General features: G+C 47.3%; 1 protein-coding gene across 4 annotated transcripts in view; it reads right to left on the reverse strand.

Moving 5' to 3' along the window:
* Nucleotides 1-19,015, reverse strand: part of PEMT (phosphatidylethanolamine N-methyltransferase) — an 85,524-nt gene that overhangs the window by 2,136 nt on the left and 64,373 nt on the right. For 2 of the 4 annotated variants that reach the window (XM_067534129.1, XM_067534128.1), the window contains exons 5-7: nt 15,273-15,384; nt 3,204-3,278; nt 2,116-2,176 (exon numbers count right to left, since the gene is read on the reverse strand). In XM_067534129.1, the coding sequence (XP_067390230.1) occupies nt 2,122-2,176; nt 3,204-3,278; nt 15,273-15,384 (242 nt within the window). In that variant the 3' untranslated portion in view covers nt 2,116-2,121. Of the gene's footprint in view, nt 1-2,115; nt 2,177-2,317; nt 3,092-3,203; nt 3,279-15,272; nt 15,385-19,015 lie in introns of those variants that run through there. The other 2 variants (XM_067534130.1, XM_067534126.1) reach the window with 2 other exon arrangements.

Raw genomic sequence — 19,015 nt, forward strand, 5'->3', positions numbered from 1 at the left:
ACTCCTGCCCCAGCTGACTGGCAGAGTCCTTCTGTGCTTCACATCCTTTTATAATAGGGGCTGTTTGCAAAGTCACCCCAGGGTTTAGAGAGAAACTGCCCAGAGGTGTTGACTTCTCAAGCCAATGGTGTACTTACAGCTCCTGAGCAGATCGAATGCACCATATTAAAAGTGCAGTGTGTTGGCTGAATTCTTAGGACGTCAATCCCGTACAGCCTTTCGAAAGTCACTCTATTTAACAGTCTTGTTCCAGTGACATCAGCACGAAAGATCGGCGGGAACAGGCAACTCCTGTCCTGAGAAACTATTTACAAATGTCTCCCCAGGGCCCTATTTATTCTACCACTGGCCCTTTAGTTAGAAAATACAGCTGGGTTTGGTTTTGTTAGGGAGCGGGAGGGGTTATTTGTTTTTCCGGTCACTAAAACAGTGGTTCCCAAACTTGATACCTTTAATTATTTTGAGGCACTCCACCATGTAGTCTCCCAATGAACTCATGACTATTCATGAGCCAATCCAAAAGTCTTCAAGTAGTTTTTCAAAAAATTCCCTGGCACACCTGCTCAGGCCAGCTGGCACGCCGGGGGAACACTGCACTAAATATGGGTTGCACTTCCTTCCCAGATAGGTGGGAGAAAGGTGCTGCATGGCAGTCCTCTGAGAATATATCTTCTCGGTTGCTTTCATTGCGCATTGCTGCCGCAGCCATTGTGAGTCAGGGCAAAAGGAGGCGACGTGAGGGACAGACTGAGCTGCAGAGGACTCCCGGATCCCCGCGGACACGAACTGATGATGCAATAAAGCTCCCTTATTCTTGCGGTTTCTCTGATTGTTACAACTGCTATGGTGTAATTAGCTGGCAGGACGGGGATTGTTTGGCTAATTAGCAAGATACATTTCAAAGGGAAAATGGGCAAATCACACCTCAAGGCGACCCACCAAACCATTCTGTGCGTAGAGCAGCCTAAGAAACTGTCTCTCAGAGAGCGAGAAAAAAACAAACTGGTAAGCCATCACCACCAGTGGAGCACGTCTCAGACCCATACCAGGGACCAGGATCCTGGGATTCGCTGATGTCTGCTGTTTGCAAGTGAAAAGAGAGAGCTCTCTTTGGAGAATTGTTTTCTGCATGGTTTCATTGAGCTCTAGGATGGCTGGAGCTGCAAGGAGGCGTGCTTTGTAGGACCAGCAGCAGGTCGGATCTGATATATATTGATGCTAGAGACTAGGCTGGAAGTGTAAGTGAGCTTTGGCCAAGACTGGCAAAAGTGATTCGTGATTTTGAGTGCCCGACTTGAGGCACTTAGATGGGGCCTGATGGGCACCCGGCACTTCCTGACCATCAGGCCCTATAAGATGTCTCACTTCGGGCATCCAAAAATTGTGGCTTCCAAAATCACTAGTCGCTTTTGAAAATCTCGACCAACTTTTATTTGGGTGAATTTAAGACTAGCAAAAGGTGCAATGGCAGTAACTGTGCATGGAGACTAGCCATGGAGTTGCACAGGTCTTTGCACATGCAGGTCTAAAAATCAGGCCGCTGGGGCTGAATTTTCATAACACAAGCATGTGCAAACGTGGGTCTGGGATGACCAGATTTCCACTTGCACTGAAGCAGTCAGGCCTGGCTTTACCAGGTTTGCACGTCCACAATGCAGGCTCACAGAGCACTTGTGCACCTTTGCACGATCGTGCCTGTTGCGTTTGAACTCCCGCCTCGTGGGGACTGGTTTTTTCTCGCCGCTTTCTAGAAGTTAAACATTTAACTTTGAGGTTCCCTGTCGATTCTGCCTTGCTCTCACATTCAAGCCTATAATCAAAACACTTCAGCCGTAGCTCTTTTGGAACCAACTAGAGAGTGGGAACAAAACTCATTGTGAAGAAATCTTCCCAGCTGGGTTTTGTGTGGGTTTGAAGTTCAAAATCTCTTGAGAACTACAGAGAGGGATTAGAAAGGCAGCAAATGCAAAGCTTGGGGAAGGGCATAATTAGAAGTCAGGCTAAGTTCTCTTTTCCCGTCAAATTATCTTGTGCAGATGGATGGCCCAGCAGACAGACTCCCTTCATTGAAATCACCCGGCTCTGGCGCTCTCCTCAATACTCTGCAAACCACACCTGCTGTTATTTGTTCAGTGCCGCCTTCTGTTTCTGCCGATAGATTTCTTCTGTGAAAGGTCTGGTGGGGGAGGGTTGGGAGGAGAAAGGTAAAGAAAAATGAAAGACCATCACGTGCCGTTAAACTGATACCATGATCTCTGCTGCGGTCCGCTCCTAATACCTAGAGATCAGAGAGACGCCGCTTTGGAACAAGAAACAATCCAGCAGTCTGGGTAATTCCCACGCCTGTCGGATGGAATGCAGCACCGCGGGTAGTACTTGCTCATGCAGTGTATGTGTACTACTAATCCTTAGTGGCTGGGCCTACAGAGAGAATATGCAATCTGCTACTTGTATCAGCTAACAAAGTTCTCCTTTAGCCTTCGTTATCATAGAAGACTAGGGCTGGAAGGGACCTCAGGAGGGCATCTAAGCAGGACCAACCCAACTAAATCATCCCAGCCAGGGCTTTGTCAAGCCGCACCTTAAAAACCTCTAAGGATGGAGATTCCACCACCTCCCTCGGTAACCCATTCCAGTGCTTTGCCACCCTCCTAGTGAAAAAGATTTTCCTAATGTCCAACCTAGACCTCCCTCACTGCAACTTGAGACCACTGCTCTCTCTTATTCATCAGAAAGAAAGGCCCAACCTCCCCTTTTCATTCTTTGCAGATCATCTTTAAGAGCATTTGAAATATCCGTCACTGCTACAGTGCAATTGACGGCTCTGGTGGATATTCTAGGCAGCTGTATTCAGCATGTGCCTGGAGAGAGCAGTGCAAAAGATCAGAGGAGCCCATGAAAGGAACTACAAAAAGCAAACTATATTTTGCAGTGCAACCTCAGGATACCCACTCTCCTCCTGTGGGCTTCTTTATTGTTGTTGCCATGTAGATTCAACATAGAAACAGCCTACCATGGGGAGGTGGGAAAAAAATGATCTTCCTCCCTCAATTGCCTTGATAATGGACAGATTCAGGTTTTAAAACGGCTCCTAAGGGAAAAGGAGATTAGGTATTTTTGATGGCTAATTGGGAAAACCTCTCCACTGGGACTTCGGGTTTGTCTCTAATTATTTTATCCTCTGCTCTTAAAAAGCTACTCACCCCTCAAACAGCACTGCAATCATATAGGAAACTGCCACGACCACTGTCAGTAACAGGCCAGCTGGGCTTGCATTCCTGTGTTCAAAAGAGAGAAGCGAAAGATCAGGTAAGTTAGCAGGCTCGCATACTGGAGTTTAGGGAGTGAAATGTGTTCGTATACTCCACGAGGGCACTCCTGTCTTAAATAAACGAAGGGCAAGAATGATTGTTTTGTATTGAATGTAAACGTAGACAAAGGTTACTTGACAAAGGTTATTTCCCGGCCAACTCCTTCCAGGTAAGCTAACCATGTCTGTGTTAATAGAGCCGCTACTCGGAAAATAAATCCTGAGGTTATAAAGCCATTCAAAACCAGAAAACTCCCTTAGGTACAACTGTGGCATGGAGCCTTGGCACTATTAAAGGAAAAGTCTGATCTACACAGAAATAAACGCCATCCATCACGGAAGGAGCACCTGGGAGATGAAATCACTAGTGTGTATAGTACACATTGAAATGATGGCCAGACCAACCTAAGGACATTTGCTCCCACGGACGGTGACTTCTGCTTTGATGGGACTGAAATACCGAACTGAAATGGTTCCTCAGAACGCAGGCTGATGGCACAGGTGTAATATAGGACACTCAGGGCCTTTCAAAACACACCTGTGTGGCTCTACTCTAGCAGTCACAATAAACTGTCATAAGTAGGAAGGTCCTATTCAGTCACTTCGGGTGGGATTTTCCAAAGCACCGACGTGCTTTGGAGTACAAGGCTACTGAAAGGGCCAAAGGGATTTGTGTTCCAAAACCACTATGGTACCTTTGAAATTCTCATCCATAATTGCTTTGTGCCTCAGCCTTGCCTGTTTAGATTGTAAACTCTTCAGGACAGGGATTGTCTCTTATTATGTGTCCATACAGGCCCCGGCACAAAGGGGCTCTGATTTCAGTCCAGGTGCTACTGCAATACACATAAACAATGATGAAAGTAGAATCTCAATGTTAACGAACACCAAGTTTTACGAACAACCTGTTGTATGGACCATTTTTCCTGAGGGGGGGGGGGAAGAAATCGCATAACGAAAGGGATGTTGGTGAAGAACAAGTTAACTTCCCTTCACGTTCTGATGCCTTATTGGAAATCACTTTGCAGTGTCTTGAAGGACAAGAAGAAAGTGATGGCACCATTCCTTCGGTAATTTCACGGTGGAGTAATTCAAAAAGCCTCTCCCATGGGACTCTGAGATTGTCTCTAAGTATTTTATCCTCTGCTCTTGAAAACCTATTCACAACTCATACAGCATGGCAGTTGCATGGGAACCGGCCAGTACAGCTGTCAGCTGTAATTTTGAGGTGTTAAATGTTATGATCTTTTTAATTTTAGGAGCGCCTCACTTCTCAGTTAGTCAAACCGGGGTTCTACTGCCAGGTCTTGTCTGCGTGTGAGGGTGTGTTTAAAGATGCTGTAGTTCTGAGGAACTTCAATCAGTCAGCACACCACAAAATCCCTGATGAAAGGAAGTCCAACGGGGTTAGATTCTAGCTGCTCCTATTTTCCTATCTAACAAAAATAGATGATCGTATTCTGTTGGGACCCAACATTACTGTTTGGGCTTCATCTCCTCTTCTTTCATTACAATTGCTACATCATGAAACTTCACGTCTCCTGGCAACTGGCAATCTTGTTATGATGGGCCGGGGAGGAGATGGGACAGGGAGTTGTAAATAGGCAACATCAAAATCCATTTAAGTGGAGACACATAAGTCACCCAGCTTTGCTCTATTGCTTCTTCAAGTTAAAGCAGGCCTTACAAGGGGACCAGTGGGCTTCTGTATATCCCCCTACTGCCACTTCTTTCTTATGCCCGTCAAAGTGGATCAGGTAGGTACAATACAGCAATCTCACCTCCAAATCTACCCACCCAAGAGTTTCAACCTTTTGAGCCCCCCATCCGCTGACATCAAGTGCAGGTTGATGTGTATTACAGGAAAGTCAGCACTGATTCATAAGATTCTTTCTAATTGTTAAATCACAAGTGTATGAAGGCAGCATAGAAATTAGTGGCATGCTGCCAGCACCCATATAAATTTAAGCCTGAGTATTTTTAAGGGACATGAGATCTGATCCGAAGCGATTGTTAACTCTTTCGGATTGGGAGTTTGCCTTCTTACTTGTCTGTAAAGCTCCTAGCATGCTTTTGGTACAACAGTAAAAACATAAAGCTTCAAATACTATATTCTGCACCTCCATCAGGGATAAGAAAGCCGGGACTAACTGCTGGGAAGGGCAGGGAAAGAACAGTGGTGGGCACGGGAAAAGCCAGATTATCCACTGATGTAAGTCTGCATTGCATCACATCACCTACAGCCAACACAGCTCTGGTGCTTTATAGCAGCTGGGGATCTGCCCCAAAGTGTAACCTGAGTCTTCCACAAGCACTTCCCAAAACAAATGGCTCATCGTTCCAGTTGTCCTTCAATCCTGTTTTAATTTAAATACCGATGTTCTGAACTTTTGCCTCAGTTTACCAGTGGGGAGCCTGTTCTTTTAGAAAACTCAGCTCCTGCCTGCCCGCTACGGATTCTAGAGCCAACGCGGCTGACATTCAAGGGTATTGTCAGCTTTGGTTTCTTGTAGTGAGACCCGTTTAGTGAACAGGGACCAAGACGTGATTTGGTTTGTGGTTAAATCCATTTAGAAATGTTTTAGTTAAGGTAGAAGGTGGCCAATTTTCCTCTTTCGACTGGAGCTGAGCTTTGTCCTTCAGAAATGGGTCAAAGGCAGAGATAAATGAATGAATGACGTTCAGAGCAGCACCTGGTAGTATCCAGTTATTGTAATATTAGATTGCAGAGATGCACACGGCTGCATGCCATTCAAACAAGCAAAGCTGGGTACATCAAACACCCAGCCTGTGAAAGGAGGGGGGATTTTATTATATTGGGGTCACTGACTGTCAGACAAAAGAGCTGGAACCGAAATGTACCAGTCACCTCCTGATCCAGAAAAGATTTCACTGCATGCAGTAAAGTGCAGCAGTCCATCAGTTAACTGCAGCTGGCAATTCTGTGCCTGTTTACTTGAACCCAGGACTTCAGGAGACAAGGGATGAAATGCCAGGCCCTTTGAAATCAATGGGAGTTTTGCTACTGCCTTCCCTGGGGCAAGAATTTCACCCTGTGGGCAGGTCTACACTGCAATCAAGGTGTGACTACAGCATGTGTGGAACTGTGATCTAGCTCGCTTGGATAACACTAGACGTGAAGCCGTGGGGCACAGGTGCTAACATGGGCCAGCCACTCAAGTACAAACCCATGGTCCTAGGGGGGTTTGTACAAGTCCCATGTGGCCACAGTTTCACTGCTATCGTTATTTGAGCTAGCTAGATCAGAACTAGCTGGGGGATGTCTCCCTGTGCTGCAGTCACACGTCTGACTGCAGCGTCAACACGCCCTCCGGGTGCTGACACTCCGCTGCATAAACTGGCTAAGATTTTCAAAACAGGGGGGCTAAAGTTAGGCTGCCCAGTCCATATTTCGGCACTTAAATCAGTGACGGTGAGAGCTGCTGGGGGCTATCGACAATCAAGCCCCTCGTTTAGGTGCTGAAATGTGGATTCAGGGCAACAGTTCCCAACCCGGGGTGTGTGAACCCCTTGGGGAGGTGCCACAGATTACAGGGGGGTCCGTGAGGCTTCAGTAAATTTGAGGTCATTTAGTCCCCCGAGCTCTGTGCCAGCCGGAGTGGAGGAGCAGCCCCTCTCAACCCCACACCACCCAGGCGCTAGGCCGGAGTGGTGCAGCCCTGCGCCGGTGGGGGTCTGTAGCAGCCCTGGCCAGCCTGCTAGCACCCACCACCTCCATCACCCTCCATCCATGAGAGATGGGAAGAGGCGGGGCACACACAGGGTGCGCAGTGGCGGCTGCACCAGGAAAGACTTACCTTCTTACTCAGGTAAGAGTCCTTTATTATGATTATTTATTAAAGTAATTTAGTGTTATTATCATTATATGTATTTATAGGGGTTATATGTGTTTATGGCCAGTGAGGGGGCGGGGAGATGAGAGGGCGCGTGTCTTGCCTAGTGTTAACTAGTGGGGCTTTCACTCAAAAAGGTGGGAACCTCTGATTTAGGGGCCCCCACTTTTGAAACTCACAGCCTCTGTGTCAATCAGTCTGGGAGTAAGAGAGCTGCCGTGTCCAGCAGCGTCAATCAAAAATGCTCTTTGTGGTTGCCAGAGCGGGGTCCCGTCTCTTCTCCATCGGGAAGGATGCCACACATGATTGCATGTGCGTGTTAATCTTTTCGAATCTGAGCACCCTACAACGTTCAGGGAGAAGAAAAACCAAAAGCAAGGAGAAGAGCTCTGAATATTCACACCCACTTTCTCCACCACAACTCCTCCGACCAGCTATAGACTGTCAAATGGTAATGACAACCTCAGCCCAGGGAAGTCTATAAAACCATACTTATGAATAGTCAAACAGCCTCTGCACCCCGCCTGCCCTTCAGGGCTGAAGAGATAGGCACTACAAGCGTAATTTAGTCATCTCCAGCCTTGAATATATTTTCCTGCTTATTGACTGTGCAGAGAAGTGGCAATTGCTCCCTTCTTGTTAATTAAAGAAGAAAAAAAAGAAAGGCTCACGAAAGCAGTTTGCCTAGCAAGTATTCACGCACAGAATCTGCAGAAAGACTGTACTCAGAGAGACTGACAGAGCTGGTGGGCAAAACAGGATCACACGGGTGTTTTTGGTACAAACCCAGCTGCAGCCAAGCGGGACGTCAGCGGGACAGGAACCATCTTGGCCAACGAACCAGGGATTGAACCGGGGACTTCCAGAGCTAAATGCATGAGCCGTTGCAGCTTGAGTTTAAGAACCAAGGCTTTGCGGACTTAGATCACCAGTGGGCTACGTGAGCAAGATTTCCCCGTCGTTCCCAGCAACACATCTGCCTCTCCAGAAAGGCCTGTGTTACGCAGGAGGTCAGACCTAGGGTATTCTACACGACAGTTATGCTAGTATTGCTGGGTCGGCTAGGGACAGGAAGAACTGTGATCTCTGACTGACACAGGCGTGCCGGCAGAAGTCCCAGGGGCAGGTGCAACTACATTGGCAAACTTTACCAGAGTCGCTTGTTTCATTTGTGGGGGGCTGGATTGCCAGCATAGCTGCGTCCACACTAGAAGTGCTTTGCCGGTATAGTATGATGGCACTCCTATACTGGTCGTGTGCTCCTAGGATAGACGTGACCTATATGATCACAATGCTCCCATCTGGCCTTAAAATCGATGAAAAGCACCAATCTGGGGGCCGACGTTTCAGCCTCAGCAAAGCCACACGTTCATTTATTGAACCGGGACTCAGACAAACGCTGGACGCCACCACAAATAGCGTGGTATGAGGAGGGGAAGGAGGGCTTTTGGCATCTGAGACAGGGGAGGTGGCTCCAGCCACAGGGGCCATTGAAAACAAAGGTGTGCAGTCCGGAGAAGAGGTGAGATGAAGACAGCAGTAGGAAAGCCATTGGGAAGAGTGAGGCGAGGAGGAACAGAGGGAAATGAAGTGCAGGAAGTTGATACCCACCCAAAATACAGGGCTTCCCAAGAACTTGCTATCCGTCTGGTTATCTAGGCATTCAGACCATGCCCATCACCATGGCCTCTGACCGCCTGGCTGGGAGCACAGCTACAGACCCAGCAGTCACCTAGATCCACAACTGAATTTACAATGGTGGCCTTAAGTTCTAGCGGGGGGTTTTGCTCTCCAGCACGTTGGACAGACTCCCCCCTTTGGTGTTGAAAAGTCAGCGCTGCTTCCAGACTGGCCAGCTGGACACGCCACTGCAGTCACACGTGGCTCAGGGCTTGTCTACAAGAACATTCAGTTCGTGGCAAGCTGGGGCATGAATCCATCCTGCTTCAGACGGCCATGCACTAACTGTCTGTGGGCCCTCTGCTGACGCACATTAAGAGTTGGTGAACGTCCTTTGACCTAGTCCTGTCTCAAAGAGGACAACATCAAAGCACATTAACAACCTCTTAATGTGTGTCAGCAGGGTCCATGCGGACAGTTAGTGAGCAGCAGGCTAGCGTGGGGCTGATTCACACCCCAGCTTGCTGTGACCTACATATTCCTGTAGACAACTGTCTCTAGCCTTGTCCCCAGATTCACCTCCTTATCCAAGGATGCCCTGGGGGAATGAAGAGGATCTTGAGATTCTGAGTACAAACCCTGCCCTTTGCTAGAGTACAGATTGATTTCCACAGATCAACCGCCTTATATTATACTATAATATATAATGTAATCCCCCCACACCCCCGCATCAGGCAGCTTCCCCACCCACCCAACCTCATGCTTGCTTAGGTCTCATTATTGATGCATATCAGAGGGAACAAATTTGCATGATCATTTGTTGACAGCGAGAGCTCTAATTGTGTCATTTAGCTGCAGTTCCAGCACTGATTTACACAGCTTGTTACCATGTGTTAAAACATTTCCCTTTAATGGATACACAAAACATTTCCTAAATAACTAATGCTTCATTTATGTTTTGGTAGCCAACATGGCTGCTTGACTCAGGCATCAAAAAGCTACAGCGGGGAAGTTACATAGTTCCTACTGAAGTTTAACAGACTTACGTGGTAACAGAAGGTGGGATGCTATAAATATAGATGGTATGTTTTGGCTTTAGCACAACCATAGCTTCTGTAATGTAGGGATTGTCACTTGAGTCCCTAGGCCGGACAGTCGGGTTACTTTTCGAGCCACTGATTATCAGCAATAACAAGATTTATTGGTCTGAGCAACTTTAGAACAGAAGCTAATTGACGCAATACTAAAAAAAAAAAACCCAAAAAATCAAATCAAGCAGACTCTGCTAGTCAGTCTGTTGTAGAGCTGGGCAAAGATTTTGGGATTAAACTTTTTTTCCCCTCCTGAAAAATGCAGATTTGGGTCAATTGAAAAATGTTGGCAAATTAGTATCAAATGTGCCAAACTGTTTCAATTAAAAAAAAACTAACCACCCAACCAAAAATACTCCAAAAAGCGAAACGACTTTTCATTCTGACATTTGGAAGTGGTTGGCTGCAACTCATTTTCTTACAATGGTTTTGGAACCAGGGACAGAGGAACTGCTGCCTGGCCTCAAATTTCATGGCAATCTCCCTGAGTTCCAGATACTCCTCCAGGCATCGGCGTCAACTTTCACGTGACAACAGACTATTTCAGCCCCGCTCCTGCAACGGGTACTTGAGGACCCAGGTCAAATCAGCCTCCCCTTCTTGCAGTGCAGACCTCTGCTACAGCAGCAGGAGATAGGAGAGACCACTAATCTTGTCTGGGTCCTTCTGCCACGTTGCCCCCTGAGCTGGGAGAAAAACAAGGGTCTCTATCTCCAGAGCCAATACCAATGTATTGCATATAGACTGGCTGGCAAGAGGATGTTCTTCGAAAAATGCGGCTGATACCTACCCTCATCCCAAGCCTTTGCCTGACAGAGTGGGCACAAAATGCCAACACCCACCAATCGAGGCAGGCCGGGCTGAGGAGCCAAAGTCGAGCTGGTTGGGAATTTTTCAATGAAAGAGTTGTTGGAAAAGGCCAGTTTGTCCAAACCAAAACTTTGTGCAGGATTGTATTAGTTTCTTGGGTCCAGGATGGTATTTCTGGGCAAAACCCCAGAATAGCCAATAGCCCAGTGGTTAGGGCACTCCCCTGATATGTGGGAAATCCAGGTTCAAGAGCAGGGACTTAACCCAAGATCTCCCATCACCCAGGTGAGGGCCCGAAGCAAGGGGTTGTTCTGGGGTGTCTCTCGCTCCATGGAAAATGTCAGGAGGTCTCTTTTCTGTTCCTCACTGGGACAAAACTAAGTTTTGAAATGAATTTTTTTGTAGAAGGGGAAATCAGCTCCTGCCCAGCTCCAAGTCAGAGAGCCCTGTGCCCACTCCCAAGAGAAGGTCACTTTGCATCACAATTTAAGAGCTTGCTCTGAGAGGCAGTACTGTGCAGTGACTGGGGACTGGACTAGGAGTCATAGAATCAGAAAAGATTAGAGTTGGAAGGGACCTCAGGAGGTCATCTAGTCCAACCCCCTGCTCAAAGCAGGACCAACCCCAACTAAACCATCCCAACCAGGGCTTTGTCAAACTGCATCTTAAAAATCTCTAAGGATGGAGATTCCATCATCTCCCTAGGTAACCCATTCCAGTGCTTCACCACCCTCCTAGTGAAAAACGTTTCCTAATATCCAACCTAGACCTCCCCCACTGCAACTTGAGACCATTGCTCCTAGTTCTGCCACCTACTACCACTGAAAACAGCCTAGCTCCATCCTCCCTGGAACCCCCTTTCAGGCAGTTAAAAGCTGCTATCAAGTCCCCCCTCATTCTTCTTTTCTGCAGACTAAACAAGCCCAGTTCCCTCAGCTTCTCCTCATAAGTCACGTGCTCCAGACCCCTTATCATCTTTGTTGCCTTCTGCTGGACTCTCTCCAATTGTCCACATTCTTCCTGTAGTAGGGGGCCCAAAACTGGACACAATACTCCAAATGTGGCCTCACCAGTGCCGAATAGAGGGGAACGATCACTTCCCTCGATCTGCTGGAGGCTGGGGTATATTTCCAGCTGTGCTGCAGGACCTTGCGTAAGTCACCTCTCCTTTCTTCATCTATTTTCCCCTCCCACTCTTCGTGTGTTGCGTCAATTTAGATTGAAAGCTCTTTGGGATAAGGACTCGGCCTGACTCATGTGCCTCTCCAGTCCCTAGCACAATGGAGCCCGGATCTCAGTTTGGCCTGGAAGCACTGCTGTCACGCAAACAATAGTTAAGGTCTCTTGCATAGCAACCATTTGAATCAGATACCTCAGAAACTTGAACTGAGGTCACAGGAGAAGAGAACAATTCAAAGATGGCAGATCTGCCGATGAAATAAGGACAGAGGGCAACACAGACCCTTCCCATGGTGAAGATGGTTCTATTTCATGCAATGGGTTTGCACATCTTCCAAGATACCGTAATCAGCACCAAATGGAGGTGACATTTGTATAGTGCTTTTTGCCCTCCAGCTTCAGTTTTCTGCATAGTCTTGTTTCACTGGTACTCAAAGGGCCAAATCTTCCAAGGACCTCCACTTCCGCATGCAGATTATCATCTGCGTGGACCCGTTCGTGTGCGCGAAGTCTTCATGGGCATAATCAGAGAACTGTACTTCAAACCGCCTGATGGGCTCGTGCCTCTTGCTTACGCAGATTGTGACAGGTGCCATCCGAGGCTGCCTCATACGCTGGGGTCCCAAAAATCTCAAACAACATAGAAAAGGCCGCAGGGCCGGTCATGCTGCCTCTGTGGAGTGTTAATCAGATTTGGACTTTTCACTCTCTCCCAAATGCTCCGAGGAGCCCAGTGGGTTAACTGACTGTCTCTCTGTGTCCTTCTGAAATGATGTCCATTTCAATGGAACAACTGGGAGAAATAATGTAGTGTGCGCCCAACTGGTGCCTGGCCTGTTTGCTGCCACGTCTCTAGGCTCCCCTTTGGATCCACGTGGCTAACGCCTGCCATTTTGCCAGCCTTCAGAGAGATTCCTTGTACCGGCTTCGAAAGCCTCGACCCACGCTGCTCAATCAGGTGCCTGCTTCCATTTGCTCCTCCAGAATACGCTGCGTGGCTCTGGTGCCTTATCCATCTTTAGTTTATGGAGAGTCATCAAGAAGCATCAGCAGCTCTTCAGAGTTCCCATTCGGCAGCTAATTAAAAGAACAGAAATTGTAACTGAGAAGGCTTGTGTGAGTTTGTGGGTGAGAAGGGGATGCGTCATATGACTGGATACCATCGCTCTCTGAGAATTAAGGTCTTGAACTTGCTGGAAGATATGCAGACATTCATCCACTGCACGCCTCGTAAAGCTGCCACCGGGCTCCCACCTGGGAGCTGGGACCCGGCAGGAAGTGGGGGGCTGCTGCCCGCCTCCCCCAGATGCTAGTGGCTGCCACTTGCCTCCCAGTTGGGAGCTGTGACCGGGCGGGAGGCGGGGGGCTGCCACCTGGCTTCCCCAGAAGTCGGCAGCTGCCCCCCCGCCTCCCCTTCACTCAGTTTTTCCCCGGGTACCCCCTGCCTCTGTCTCGTACCCCCAGGCGTACGCGTACCACAGGTTGAGAAACTATGTCTTAAGAGACCAGGAAATGTTTAAGTTGATTTTAAAAAGCCTCTTTACAACCATTTCCAGATGAGTTCTCCTCTCGACTCTGTCGTGTGGCTGTCCCCTGCATGGGCTGCTCCCGCTAGCTGCATCCTCCGTTGCATCTTCTGCACTCGGTCCCCATTGAGAGCTTCCGCCAACCCCATTTCCCCCGCACTGCATGCGCTGATTCTGTGCGCGGAGCTCTCACCAACAATATCCCCACTGCATCACCTGTAGAGGGAGCTGCCACGGTCAGCATCTCCAGTACACCGACTTTGCTCTTTTGAGACCCAAACCAGCGCCCATCAATTTCAACAGGAGATGGATCTGCCCCTCTGGGCAGAGCCCTCCTTGATCTCAATGGGCATTCTAGGTACAGAATGCACAACAGGGAAGCACATTGCAGGTAGGGGGAGAATTTTGTCTCAATGACACCAGTGCGATATTCATTATAAAGCCTTGTTTCTTCATTTTCTGCCTTTATAGTCATAAAAATCACCAAACGAGTTTCTGTTTTGTAGTACTTGTGCATGGCAGGTACCGTTCCTGATGTAATATTGTTGTAGTTATTTTTTGCTACTGGGGAACGAAAATTAAACATGATATTACACGAAAACCACTTCAAACTTATAATACAGCACAGAGCATATTGTTCTTAGTTGCCGGAATACATACTATTCATTTGTCTCCTAATCAATCTATTAAACTTTCTGTTACCTAAGAAGTGTTCTTGCAGGGTTGCCATAGTTCTCCAGTCTTTTTTTTTTTAAATATAATTATTGGACCGTACTGATTCTCAGTGTCAATCCCTTGGCTTCTGTGTAGTTACTCCAGGAATAACTTTGGCCCTGGATGTTGATTTTTCCATTCTGCAGAGTCTGCCAAGGACTCTGCGTTGTAGAAGATCAGATGCCGAGGTTTCATCTTTCTAGAATGTGGAGATTATTTTATTTTGCTCAAATTAATGCTCAACATCCCTGCGGGTGACGGGTGAGTTCTGGGATTGTGGGATAACACTCGGCAAATTAAAAGCCAGATTGCCTGGCACTTTCCCTTCACTGCCAGATTTTCCCCACAGTTCAGAACATTTAGATAATTTCCGATCAGGAGCTTTGCCGCCACCTCCTCCAGGATGCCGGGAGTGACTTTAATGAGCTACCCCCACATCATCGTGCCACAGAAACGACTCAGTAAATAGTTGCACCACTTTCGTGCATGGACAATCATGTCTCCCCCCAGTGGCTGACCACAATGCCTAGAGGAGTCTAGTGGGCTCCTTTGACAGTCCCACCGTGAAGGAGTTCTCCTTCGTCTCCAGAGACGGTCTGCTGTTGTGCTCCTGGTCAAAATACTGCGGTCAGTTCCAACCCCTAGAAGACTGCCCCTGGCACAAGAGCCGTCCAGCACTACAAAGCGGGACGGCTCCAGGCAGGCGTCCTCAGGCTTCCTATGGTTTTTCTGAGGAGCACAATGCAGGCCAAGCTAATGTGTACTGCCTCCTGTAACATACATGCCCAACAGCTGGGACGTGGTGTGTGGGGCATTGCTTTAGTGGTGGTCCCAGCCCTCTCTGGAGAGATCTTCCCTGCCTGTTGCATGGGTGGAAGAGGCTCCACACATCCTTCCCCACTCCTCCCTGAGTAGCAGCAACAGAACAAGGCAGGATTTCACCTGCACACCAAGGAGCATGTAATAACCAAGTGGAAATGATGGGCCAGATCCCACAAAGGGGTAAATTCCCCTTCCTCCCCCCTCCGCCCCTTTCAGCTAACCTGGCCAGCATGTCAGGAGATCGGCCCTAGATGAGACACAGTGAAACACTGCCACTGACTCTGGAGAATGATGAAATACCAGGGTGAAGAGGGTCTGGCCCACGACTGCCCAGAACTGTACTCACATGACGGACCAGCCAAGGTAACAGGCAGTGCTGCCCCAGTACATGGGATTGTCCATGACACTAAACGGGAAGCTTGTCACTTTCTCTTCCTTCAGGATGCCAAAGTAATCGCCTGTAAACAATTAAAAAAGTTCCTTGTTAAATACGGCGGGAGCATCCTGGCGTGTCACTGGGAGGCAGGAGGGGCTCAATGGCAGCTGTGTCATTACGTTCTTACCTCACTGGTCTAATCTACCCGGGATCTCGCCCAGCGCTAGCTATCACACCGCACTCTGCTGCCTTTTGTACAGCCCTTATCCAGCACGCTCACCGCCCAGCTTTTCATCTCCACTCTAAGAGAACCAATCTCATCACAATTGACTGAGCTGGTATTTTTTTGGCCGGGGACGGAGGCACTGGAGTTTCCTCTGTTATCCCTTTTCCACCCTCTTTTCAGGCCCAGGAGGGCTGCGGAGGCAGCTACCGCCAAAACCTTGAGGTTGATATTTTATATATATTATACCCGACATTCGTATGATTAAGAATAGCATCTGCAGTGACACGACATGGGATGAAAATCACAAGAGCAATTAATCTTCAGGGCTCAGGGGATCACCAGCTGCAGGTCAGAAAGAACTTGACCTCCTAGACACAGTAGTGCAGAATTATGTGTTTTATGAGAAATTTCAAATCCTAGGAAAGATGTGGTATTAGTCACTGTCAGAGACATTGTCAGTGCTCAGACACCATGATGATAACAAACCTTAGGAATGTGATGGATAGATAGATAGAAAAAATAAGTCCAGACGGACCACTGAACTGTTCTGATATGGCCATTTCTGTGGTTTTTATATCACTGAACTTCATATCTTCACAACATCTAGGCGTTAATCCCTATAATTAATATAATCAATCATTATAAAAGTGCATTAACCCTCAATGATGTATTTTATTTTCTGCAGTTTATGTGCCAGCAAATTAATGGACTAACTTTTCTCCTTTGAAGACTTGGTTAGAAATGGCCTCCAATTAGTCCCTTCCGGCCATTTAGCCACACCACGATGTCACCACCCAATCTGACCTGGCTGGCTGCACGTGTTCATGAGGGTCACCTGTACAGGAGCAGAAGTGGAGCAACAGGTCAGGTTTGAGGTGAATCGGTGAGGGCCATGGTGGGGAGCAGGACAGGAGAGGGTTCCACCTATCTTAGGGTTTACATTACTGTAGCACCTGAAGTGTATTGACTATGCATGAGTGCAGGGAAGCCTACTGTAGCTGTCTCTAGTTAGGGGTTAGCAGCCTCTCATTTTCAGAAGCAACTATTATTCATGAAGTTCACAAAGAAAAATCTAACACTCTAAGGTCCATTTTGTCCTTGATCGGAGCTATGATACAGCATTTTTAGGGCTTTCCTTTCAAGCATCTATCATATACTTTTCAATGCCGTGGCACAACAGATGCAATGGGCCAAAACCATGCTTGACGTAGCTTGATGTAACACCACGAAAGCGCCTAAACCCTCAACTGCAGCACCCCCTGATGTAAGTCTGACCCAGCCCTTGGAGCCAACAGTTAGATCAGGGATGATTCTGGCCCGCTGATTTTAAAGCTGCAAGTTCAAAACCAGCTGAATGGGAAAAGGAACACAGTACATGAAAGCAGCAATATTTAACTGGAAGAAAACATTCCTGGAGGAGAACAGTAAATGTGTATCTCAGGTTGCTGTAACGATCAGGATCACCACCACCCAATGCCCTCACTGAGTGTCACACTAATCTCTTAGCTCAGATAATGCCTCAGAATTTCAAATATAACTCACTTGCCTACAAAACACTTGGTTAGGGACATTATTATTGTCATATGTGACTGTCAACTGTGACAATGAAGGAAAGCTTTCAGAGCTGTCAGATCCAACCAGCAGCAGGTGAGCACTGATACAGCTCCCTTATGGGGACGCCTCGATATCGCTTTGAAAACAGACTAGAAAGAAAATGGCATGCAAAGCAAAGCTCGAATTGCATCTAAGTTTTATTTTGGGATTCAGAAGGGGATGCAGGGTTATAGCGTGCATAGGATTTTAAAGTGTGTGTGTGGGCGGGGGGTGGGAATGTTTGTTACATATATAAAAGTTCTAAAGAACATAATCTTCTAGACAGAAACCCAGTGCTACCTGCCTACAGAGAAGTGGAACAGAATGAGACTGCACCAAGAGGGAAGCAGAAACAAAGCCTCAACTTGGGTCAAGAACAGATTGCAATATGGGTTATAGCAAGATCTCTGCTTGGAGTGAATAAGGGACTAAATGAAAAAATGATTTCAGGGTAAAGGGCTTGTCTCCACAGGGAAATTGACTGGAATAGCTATTGCAGAGCAGCTTCCCATGTTGACACTATTCCAGAATAAAAACGACTTTATCCTGGAATAATTAGCGCATTGCCAAACTGCAGGTGGGGCGCTAGTCCGCAATAGCGATTCTGGTCAATTTCCCTGTAGACAAGGCCCTGTAGACAAGCCTGTCTGATCACACATTGACCTCAGGCACATACCAGAAGCTTTAATGTAGGAATTGGTCGGATTCTGGAACAGGTATCTGAAATGCTTGGTTGGTTCCACCCCCAACACCTCTCTCCTCATTCAGGGCCCTGATATAGAAGGAGATTTCACTCCTACATGGCTTAAATTGCAAAAACAAATAAGCATATTAACGCACAATTAAGCTTCTGTTGCTGGCCATCAGGGCAGAGAAGCAGCATCATTAATCAGAATAAAACAGGCAAGAGCATGATAAGACACTCCTGTGTCCTATTCCCAGCCCTGTCACCAATTCGCTCTGAGACTTTTGGCAAGCCACTTAATCTCTCTGTGCTTTTGCAGAATAATAATAATAATAATAATAATACTTCTGTACCTCTCAAGAGTGTAGCGAGGACTAATGTACGTTTGTAAAGTGCTTGGAGATCCTCAGATAAAAAGCACTATAGAAGGGCAAACTATTAGCATTTATTAATTATTATTATTATTACCTGGATTGTGCTGCACTTTCCTTGGCTTCACACAGTGCAAAACATTTGCTTCCAAGATTAAACAGCTCCTGTCCAATTATAGCAGGCTTTGTGGCTTTAGCTATATGCGACTAAGTGTGATAATTGCCTGGTACAAATGTTATACATTTGAGCTGTTCTCTTAGCTGCCTGGCAATCTTCTTCTGAGTCACGTCTATAGGCTGTTGAAATACTCTGTGCTTCACCACTGATTCCAGATGTCCTGCTACATATAGGCCATGGAGACAGTCTCATATTCCTGTACCTTCTTTGGGTGTATCCATGTGCCAAATACTTTTTCTTACCCTGCCTGTCTTTGTGTTTGGCTGTCAATGCCTCCCTTCCAAAACTGTTCATTGCACAACACTAGCTCCTCCAAGGCTCAACGGCAAAAGAATGCACCTATCTTGCTGGCACTGGCTTATCAGTCGAGTTCTGCCTCGTGGGGCTGCAGAGCATGGAGAATTTGAGAATCCCCGTTCCAAAGAAACAAAAACAAACACACACGCAGAGCCGGTTATTAACATTCCTCGGGGCTGCCTCACTACTTAGTGGGATCTCTGACCCGTGTCATCACAGTTCCAAAACAAAGGAACAATACCTGCTTTTCTTCAAAATCCCAGGAAAAACAAACCAGCATTAGTTTTGATCAACCTGAATGCTGACGTCCTGCAGCAAAAAATACCACAGGCATGTCTTTTACAATATAAGAACATCAGAATG

Source organism: Emydura macquarii, unplaced genomic scaffold (genome assembly GCF_026122565.2).
Source record: "Emydura macquarii macquarii isolate MOO-44397 ecotype Brisbane River unplaced genomic scaffold, CSIRO-AGI_Emac_v2 contig_3390, whole genome shotgun sequence".
Taxonomy (NCBI): Eukaryota; Metazoa; Chordata; order Testudines; family Chelidae; genus Emydura; species Emydura macquarii.